Below are 9,847 nucleotides of genomic sequence, written 5' to 3'. Positions count from 1 at the left end.
ATCACAGGCACCAGGCCAGATCAGAATACCTGGATCCCCGGGACATGAAAAGCTTCAAAAGACAATTTATTAAAAGATTCATCACATTTATGTAGTACCCTTAAATTTTACTTTATGCACATGTGTCATTTTTACTTTAAACCATCTTTCAATATATAGCTACCTAAGTATCAGCAGATGAATGGGATGGGCATGAATGCAGGGTGGTAAACACATTCAGCACTGTCCAACTCTCTCTTTGTACCTTGAGTCCATTATTTTTCAGTCCTGACTTTACCTATATTTACTGTGAGATAGACTTGGGAAGGGAAATATCAGATCGATCAGTAAGTATTTACTTAATATTTCTTAAAGCCGGTCCTAGGTGCCGGGATGATTAAAAAATGGCCTCTCTATATAAAAACAGTCTGTTGAGAAGACAGGACCTGTACATGAAGCAGTGAGCAATATAGCTGTAATAGGAAATTTGCTGTGTGGTGGCTTAGGTAACACAGAGAGTCAGGTGATGACTTGTGGTGAGACCATAGGCACCGTGGGAGTTCGGGTGGGAAGGGGGTGGATGCGTGGGCTCAGCACTCAGGACTTCTGAGGGAATCAAGCTGAAACTGGGCTCTGAAGAAGGAATGAATATCCTGTCATATTTCATTTCAGACAAATGAGTCTTTTTAGGATTTAGCTCAACTAATGGGGTTTCGTTGAACTATTTAGAATGATGGTGTCAAGTGTATCTTAATAACTTCCATTTTTTTATAATGCCACCATAGCAGAGACATGTGTTTATCAGACCTTGAAAATAACCACTCAAAAGTCGATATTAAGAGGGAGAAAAAGCAGAAGTCACTGGTTAAGGACCAAAAATTTGAGACCACGTTGTTTCAGCAAAATAGGGCAGACAAGAACTCTTGTGACGTGTGCCAAGAGAAGAAGCTACAGGTTAATACTTCATTTGGGGAAAAAAGTGTAATTGCTCTCTCGTCTCTGTTTACAAAAAACTTAATGGAGAAACCAAAGTCTTGGTCTCTGGGAGGAAAACTCCAGATCGAACCCGAAAACAAAAGTACGTTGTGTAAGGTCCATGCAAAATTACCAAAAGGTATTGGAATTGGGATTCAGAACGAAGACAAACAGCTCTCGGACATGTCAACTTTTTCTGATGAAAAGCAATGGCACGATGTCAATGTGTACCTGGGCTTGGCCAGCTGCTCTGCTTCAAAACAACCAGAAAAGCTTGATGTTGAATATCAAGATCACGTGGAAAGATCTGGAGTTTCCTGTTGCCAAAAAAACGAAACCTGTTTGGGTGAAAACGACCTGTGCGAATCCCAGTGCTGCCACCCCAGTAACTTTGTCATCGAAGCCCCAGGCCAAATGTCCGACATCGAGTGGATGAGTATTTTTAAGCCTTCGAAGCTGCAGAGAATTGTGCGGCACAAGTCGGTGTGCACTTGTTCAGAAGCTGCCTGTGGGACGAAATACAACTCTTCCACCAGGTGAGTGACGCGCTCCTCCGTCGCCCCCGGGGAGCCCACAGTGTTCAGGAACGCTTAGGGCCGCCTGAGCAGACGAAGTGGCATTCGAGACCACGTGTTCCTCTCCCCACCGCGGCGCAGGCTGTTGGGTTTTGAGTGCACAGAGACGGGTCGGGCTCCAGGGCAGCTTCTGAGGCAAAGGTTTTGCTTAAAAGCAAAGCCTGTTGGCGTGAGTTGGGTAAATATGTTTTATTTAAAACCAGACAGGGAGTCACTTTACAGAGTGGAATGCTCTTCCTTGCCCAGCCCCCACCCGGTGGTTCTGGACTGATAAGCCGGATGCGTCACCCTGAGCCCCGTGGGCATTTCTCTTCACCCCACACTCTTACCTGTCCGTGCGCTCTGCCTCCGTGTTCACTGCGTCTCTCAGACTTGCTTTGTAAAGTCATGCAAGAGAAAGAATACTTGTACTTGACAAGCTGCTAAAAGTTACTGATTTTTTCTAAGAAGAAACCAGATTAGTTATTAGCATGTGCTGCATTGTTCAGGCTCATTTTATTGTTAGAATGGCTGAATTTTGTGGTCGGGTGACACTATAAAAATGTCTGTGATTTTTAAATAAAACCCAGCTCTTCAATCTTAAATTACAGAAAGGACAAAGTTTCTATATTGAGGTCCGTATTGTGATCATCACTCTGATTTTTGTAGGACTTAATGATTAAAATTTTTTTTTTTTGCATTTATATTATTTGGATTGTTCTTTGTCCTTTTTAGAAGCCTGAGTAATTTAAAAATCATACAGATAGTTATTCTGTTAGTTGCAAAATTTAAAAAAATTGTTTATCACACTAAAAGCTGTCTATTCATATCTGGTTTTAAAGACCTTCTGGAATTGTAACCTCCGGTAAGGCACAACCACATGTACTTCACCACTGAAAAGAACACGCATAAATTAAGGGAAAAGCTTGTGTCAGAAAGTCTTAAGAGCTTAGTGGACAAATAGTAAATTTCATGTATGAGAGAAATCCAAATTTAAACTCGGAGTTCCCTTTCAAGACCGTTTTTACCTCCCTGGCTTGAAATAATCCAAGCGACTTCTCGCTGTGCCAGCAGAGGCACCTGCCAAGGCCTCGGGTGACAAGTGCTCGATTAAGTAGAAGAGATCCTTCTGTTTCCCTGTTTTGCCTTAGATTATAAGAAGTTGTGTACCCACTTTTTAATCTGACTAACGTGTTCACCTCTGGACCGCCGGTCTGTCTGACAAACAGGGTTACCTGTGCGGGGAGCCACCACGCAGCCTCTTCCCAGGCGGCCCCAGGTTACGTGCGGGGAGGAGGGGGGCGGGCCCGGCAGCTGTGCCTCCGCACCTTTTGCCATTAACTCTGCTTTCAGCCCGGACCTTAATCACGTAGCCGGAAGCTTGGCCACACATAACACGGAGAAACTATAGAATTAATGAGCCACAACAGCGCTACTCTGCTTTTACGAAAGGACTTCCAAAATCCATTAATGAGATTCCATCTCACAAACCAAAAACCTGCAATTGTCACATATTGTTAATTTTTTTTCTCCTTTTTTTGGATGATCCTGTCCCTTAAACCTCTCTGTCTCTCTCTTTTTTTGGAGGGAGAGGGAAATTCTCTATCCTGTGATTACCCTTTAACTTAAGAATTTTGTTCCGCATTCATTTATAATATTCTACTCAGACATTCTATTCAAATCTGTAATGTTCTTCTCAAGCTTGAGCTTCTTCATTAAAAAGGAAAAACAATTCTTCTCGTTGTGTTGAGATACTTTTAAGTTTAAGCATACCGGTGATATGCATTTGATATTGTTTTAAGGTGTCTGTTTTTGTTTGGTTTTATTATTCACAGTGAGCTAATTGCCATCCAGCATTCCCACTGTTTGGGCTCTTTAAAATCGGCCTTGAGAGAGGAGGAGAAGCTGGTGGAGGCAGAGTCCTCTTCTGACAGAAAGAACTCACCGAAGATTTTGTTAATCAACAAAGACACAGCACTGCCTAGTGAGAAGGTTTGTGTTTCACTTAGAAATACCCAGCTTATTCCAGCAAGACTTGTCCCCAACACGCTTTTAATTCTCCTGCAGCCCTTTTGTTAGCGTGCTTAATTTTGGCCATTTTTCAGTTGTTTTTTTTTTTTTTAAGTTATAGGACTTTATAGTATTAATATCCTATAGATGAGCTCTAGGCAAGATGTCCAAAAAAAACGAAGACTATAACAAGCAATCATGCACCTACATTCAGATTTAACATGTTTACATTTTGTCACATTTCCTTATTTTTCTTGTTAGAGAGAGAAAATGTTACAAAGTATAAGGCCCACATCCCGTTCTCCCCATGCCCCCTCCTCACGCCACTTGGCCACTATTCTGAAGTTGCTTCCATGCTTATTTTTATGCTTGCACTACATAAAATTATATGCTTAAACATTATATAATATAATCATTCTGTGTATATTCAAAATGTACATGATGGTAAAATACTATATCCTTTTGCGGTGTGACTTTTCCAACTGTGTCAGTCTTCTGTGACATTTATCCATGCTGACACTTGCAGACCTAGTCTCTCCGTTTTGATTGTTGATTGACACGTAGCCCATGGGTGGAATAAACCACAGTTTGTCCACCCGCCTACTGACGGGCACTGAGGTGTTTCTACATCGTCCCTGTCGTGAGTGAGCCAGTGTCTTCATCACACACGAGGCCGTCACTGCAGCTCTTTAAACAAAGGAAATAAGTTCAAGTCAACTTAATTCCTTTTGGTGTTATTTTGGGAAGATATCTGGCTTTGAAATCAGCCTGATCTGAGTTCAAATCCCCGTTTTGCTTTGTCTTAGCTCAGTGACCTTGGTAAAGTTATTTAATCTCTTTGAGCTTCAGTTTCTTCATCTGCAGTTGCGCGGTGATGACATCACACAGTTGCTTGCCTTACATGAGGTGTCGTTGGACCTGGTCCTTAAAGGGTATTTTTTAAGTGTCGGTTCTCTTTGTTAAAAATTCATCATTACCAAGTGTTACTAGGATCTGGAGCAGTTGGGACTTTAATTCGCTGATGGCGGGACTTGTTCGTGAATGTTCAAGCAGCTTTACTGTAATAGCTAAAAAAACTGGAAGCAACCAAAATATACATCAAAAGTGAATAAACTGGTATAGCCATACAATGGAGTCCTTCTCAGCATTAAGAAGTGAGCTGTTTATACACATGCAACATGGGAGAATCTCAAGATAATTATACTGAATGAAAGAAGCCAGACAGACAAAAGTATGAATGCGTTTATATAAAATTCTAGAAAATGCAAACAAATCTGTGGTGACAGAAAGCAGATCAGCAGTGGTCTGGGAATGGGGGGAGGGGCTCAGGGCAGGAGTTCCAAAGGGACAGCGGTGTGATGGACGTGATCGCTGTTCACGTGGGCACGGTTTCAGGGGTGTGTGTGCGCGTGCGGTTAAACACAGCTAATCATGTGTCACTTATACCCCAAAGCTGTTAATGTTTTAAAAGCTACAACTAGGAGGAGAAATATTAGCTATTAACCTTTTGTAGCTCTGGTTTGTCAGTGTGTGCACCTGTTTTTCTGAGGCAGCATGTGGCACTGCATGCCTGTGGTGTCCATGCATACGCGCGCGTGTGTCTGCGTGTGCGTAGTCTGTATTTATTCATTGGCAGACATTTATGAAACATCTTCTGGATCCAGTGTATTGATCATTGTTCATGGAAAATTAGAAGTTAACTTTTCTTAGTGAAAAATTAGTCTCAGTGCTTTTGAGAGTAGTTGGCATGCTAAAAATTCAGATCTTAAAGTTGAAAACTAAAACTAAGGCACATTTCCACATATTTTTAATAGCTTATAAGGCTTTAGTGTTAAAGTTTCATTTTGCCCGTATTCTGACATGCTAATTATGGCTTTGGTAAGTTGATTTAGGAAAGCTAAACAATGCCTAGGATTCTTTTATCACATGAATATTACTTAATTAGTCGTCGCAAGTTCTGTTTAAGTCAAATTGTTTAGCCAAGTAGGCGCTAACAAATAAATGGAATTTGCTTATTCTAATATTTAATGTCCTGCTTTGATATATAATAACCTAAAGTCACAGAAATGTTAATGAATAGTTACCATTTGTGCATATTACATCATATTTGTAAACATAAACATTTAACACTACTTCTTGATTTCAAGAACCCTAAATTGTGTTGTCTTCCCAGGACGATTTTTCTCCCACCAGCAAGCTCCAGCGTTTGCTGGCCGAGTCTCGTCAGATGGTCACAGATCTGGAGCTGAGCACCCTGCTCCCCATCAGCTCCGAGGCTCTCAGCAGCAGCGCCAAAAACGTACGTGGTCACTTTCCTTTTAACCCCTTCTGTGGTATCAGATTACTCCACTGAGCTCCCTAGTGCAGATACCATGCTGCATTGATTACGTTACTCTGTGGAAAGTCTTGATATTGTGTAGTATACATCCTCTACTTTGTTTTTCTTTTGCAAAATTGTTTTGCCTATTCTAGGTCCTTTGCAGATCCACAGCAATTTTAGAATCATTTTGTTAGTTTTCAAAAAATACACTCTAATATAGTGATTTCACTGAATCTATAGATCACTTTGGAAAGAATCAATATCCATGGACAGAGTATATCTCCATTAATTTACGTCTTCCTTCATTTCTCTTGACCATATTTTGTAGTTTTCATTGTAGGGGTCTTGCACATCTTTTGTTAAATTTATTCCTAATATTTTGTCTGTCGATGCCATTATACATGTTATTTTAAATTTCATTTTCAAGTTCGTTGATGATATAAACTACAGTTGACTTTTGTAATTTGCATCTTTGTTAAATTCACCTATTCTAGTAGATTTTCTATAGATTCTTGGGATTTTTTACATAGACAATCATGTAATTTGTGAATATAGAATTTCTTTTTCAGTCTTTATGCCTTATTTCTTTTTCTTACATTATTGCTCTGGCTAAGACCTCCAGATATGTGTTGAATAGAAACTGAGAGCGGACATCCTCGGCTTGTTCCATGAAATCCTCTCTGGTGGCATTTTTTGCTTAGCTCGTCTTCACATTGGCCTTTTGTTAGGTTCAGAGTTCCATGAATCAGTTTCTGTGTGACACAGGTGATCTGAAACTAGGATATTCACCACGTTAGAATCAACAGGTTCATTGCCACAAGTCTCAACAGGTAGTTGCTTGCCTGTTAAATTACACCACACCTCTTATATATTTACATGTTAATTTTACAGAAAACAGTATAAATCACACACTGCTTATTATAGGTGAGGGAAGACGTCTCCTACATGCACACCACGTGTGCCATATAAGTTTTTCTAAGCAGAAACCGGTAGGGACTTTGCAGTGCTTTCTAGGAAGGTTTTTTCTTGACAAACTCTCATTGAGCCATTAGTGAATCGATTTATTTACTTTGGAGCTGAAGTATTTTAAGTATTGGTAAGCTTTTATTTTTTTCTTTAACACCTTAATTGAGATATAATGTCCGTACCATAACGTTCCCCCGTTAGAAGTGTACAGTTCAGTGGTTTTTGTATCGTTACACAGTTGCGTGACTATCACCATAATCGATTTTAGAACATTTTTATCATCCCACAAGAAACTTTGTCCCCATGAGAAGTCCTCGCCCCATTCCTCCTCTCCACGGACCCTGGCCACCACTAGGCTACTTCCTGTCTCTATGGATTTGTTGGGCAGAGATTTTGAATCAGTGTTTGTTGACTAGAATTCAGGGAATCTATAAATTCTGATGGGAGTGAAAATTACACTTAAGTTTACTTTTATTAACCTCTCATTGAAAATTAGCACTTCTTTCAATTTGAATATGGGAAACAAGCCATAATAGAACATAATACCTGTGACTTTGTCACTAGAAGTGACCACAGATGGTTTCGTATCGCATTATAGTTATTGCAGATATCTTAAAATATGATTTCTACTTAACGCTACCTCACAATTACAGAATATTAGACTTGCTGTTAGAACTTATTAATTTATGTATTAATAGAGAAGTGTGTGTTATCATATCTCAGCCTTGTTTAGTATTTTGATAACCACAATAACTTATGCTGCAATACAGCATAGACCCTATGCTGTATTTCTAAGAATCACTGCAGAATGCAAAATGCATGGTAAAAACCACACGGCTTACAGGAAAAATGGGGTTAGGAGCATAACACTCAAAAACTTTGTCAGTGAATCGTTTTTTAAAAAAGACAGGAATGTAACCAAAATGATAGGACAGTTTCATACGTGTTAAGTGGTTAAGAAATACGTAAATACTGCAACGAATATGGTGTTTTACCTTGAAAAAGACCTGAAGTTTGCATTGGGGAGGTTCCAGCCTGTGATTGATTGGGAAATGGGAGGAGGAGGGGCATCAGATAGGATGTGGATGGATGTGTCTCCTCACACACCGGGGAAGCTGGGGGCCGTGCGCGCACACGTGTGTGTTCCTCCAAGGCATGGCTGGCTCAGCCCAGCTGGCTGCAGTCCACCTACTGTTTTCCGTGGACAAAATCGCACACAAACAAATGCAAACTTCACTTGATGCTCAAATTGTTCCCTAACATATCTGATGCGTTGGAACAAATTCGCAGTTTCGCAGCAAGCGTTATAGCGGAAGTGACTTTATGTCAATACAGTCTGTCTGACAGACTCCTACTCATCCTCCTGGCCTCGGGCTCTTCTCTTAACCGCGTCTTTAGGGTTTTATGTGAAATTCCTGTCTTGAGATCCAATCAGTATCTCCCTCGCTCTTGTCCTCAGCATAGTTCTGTGTCTATGTGTTTGTGGACGAATCTCCATCAGAGCACATGTCACAGCACATGGCAGCTGATGACATTCGCTTCCCCCTGCCCCTCTCCCGGCCCCTTAAGGAGCCCCTCGTGCTCATCCTGGTCTCCCGAGTACCCTCTACAGAGGGTGCTCAGGGAACACCTTGAATGGAACAGATAGGAAAAGTGAAGGAAAAAGGCAAAACAGTGACCTCAGGTATAGACTCAAAAACCACGAAAGCTGTTGGAGCGTGGTAAAAACTTGGCTTACGAGATTTTTTGAGCTACGAAGACCCAGAAGAGATATCTGATCTCAACCTTTCATTTTACAGGTGAGGAAGAGTGATTAAATCTCCTGTTTAACATTCCACAGCTAGAATCAGATAATCATTTAGTTGGAAAAAATATTGGCTCCAGATGTAATATATTTTCCAGTGGATTACCAAGTGATTCTGGAAATGTTGGGGAAATAACATAAATCCACTTGGCAGTGCACTTTACAAACTCCTCCCCTCCGGTCCTTTGAACTGGGTCTATATAGCTAGTTACAGAAAAAGCAAGTGATTTTGTATAAAATCCTTAATTTTGCAATATGGAACCAGGGTAAAGTTCCGAGCAGCCCGTCTGCTTCATTAGGGTTTTGCCATCTGTTGCTGGGGATAAGGGTCTTATTTTACAGCCTTTTTCTCATACATTGCTGGGGTGGGGGGGTGGGGGTGGGAGGGCACAGACTGATTCAGTCCTTTTGGCAGGGAACCTGGCAGTGTTTCCTGAAAATTGCACGAGAACCAGTCCTTTGACGTAGCAGTGTCACTTGGGGACTCTCTCCTACAGATACATCTGCTCGTGTAGCGAATAAGTCTTTCGTTGCAGCGTCGCTTTAATAAATAGTGGAAGTTGGGAGGCAGTCCAGTCCAGGTAGCCGGCAAAGGCCAGGCGACAGACGTCCACACGCTGAAGTGCTACCTAGCCGCGAAACAGAACGAAGAAGATCTTGGGCATGGAAGTATTTTCGGGGTATCTTATTAAGTGAGGAGAAGCAAGATACTGAAAGGTTCTATGGTATTCTACATGTATACGAAAAGGGGTGGGAATAAGAATTTATGTTATTTTTATTTTCAAAACATGCCAATGTATTAACCTGAAAAATACCAATAATTTAAAACTTGAGCAAAAAGGAAGGAAAGAGCAGAACCTAGCAGAGCAGAGCCCATCCCCTGTCCCCTCGGTGGGAATAGGGAGGGACTCAGCCTGGACGGATCGTGGAGTTTTGAGTGTACACGGTACTGGACGTCTCGTTACTAGTTTGAGGCTGTTGGTATTCGCTGACAGCCGTCTCCACCTTTTTTGTGGCATGCTGGTGAAGCCGATAGATTCCTTTTAGAGTAATGTTTTTAAATGAAAAAAATAAAGTACATCGGGTCGTAAGATGCACAGGAAGTCTCTCTGAGTAGGCAGAAGGCAGCATGAGTAAAGCCCAGAGGTCTGGAAGCACCTACGATCCCAACGGCGCAAATGTAGGTCCCGTGGGCCGAGCTGGGGGCTGACCCTGCACGCTGAAGTGTGCCACCTGGGT

The 9,847-nt window shown here is 41.4% G+C and overlaps 1 protein-coding gene across 1 annotated transcript in view; it reads left to right on the top strand.

The window, feature by feature from the left end:
• The window catches only part of CCDC62 (coiled-coil domain containing 62), a 25,663-nt gene that overhangs the window by 15,276 nt on the left and 540 nt on the right, over nt 1–9,847 (top strand). The window contains 3 exon segments of the mRNA XM_015587957.2: nt 765–1,490; nt 3,344–3,500; nt 5,692–5,817. Of these exon segments, the coding sequence (XP_015443443.1) occupies nt 765–1,490; nt 3,344–3,500; nt 5,692–5,817 (1,009 nt within the window).

Source organism: Pteropus alecto, unplaced genomic scaffold (genome assembly GCF_000325575.1).
Source record: "Pteropus alecto unplaced genomic scaffold, ASM32557v1 scaffold213, whole genome shotgun sequence".
In the NCBI taxonomy this organism is placed as follows: Eukaryota; Metazoa; Chordata; class Mammalia; order Chiroptera; family Pteropodidae; genus Pteropus; species Pteropus alecto.
The sequence above is the reverse complement of the archived record's forward strand: the minus strand, read 5'-3'. Positions and strand labels throughout refer to the sequence as shown.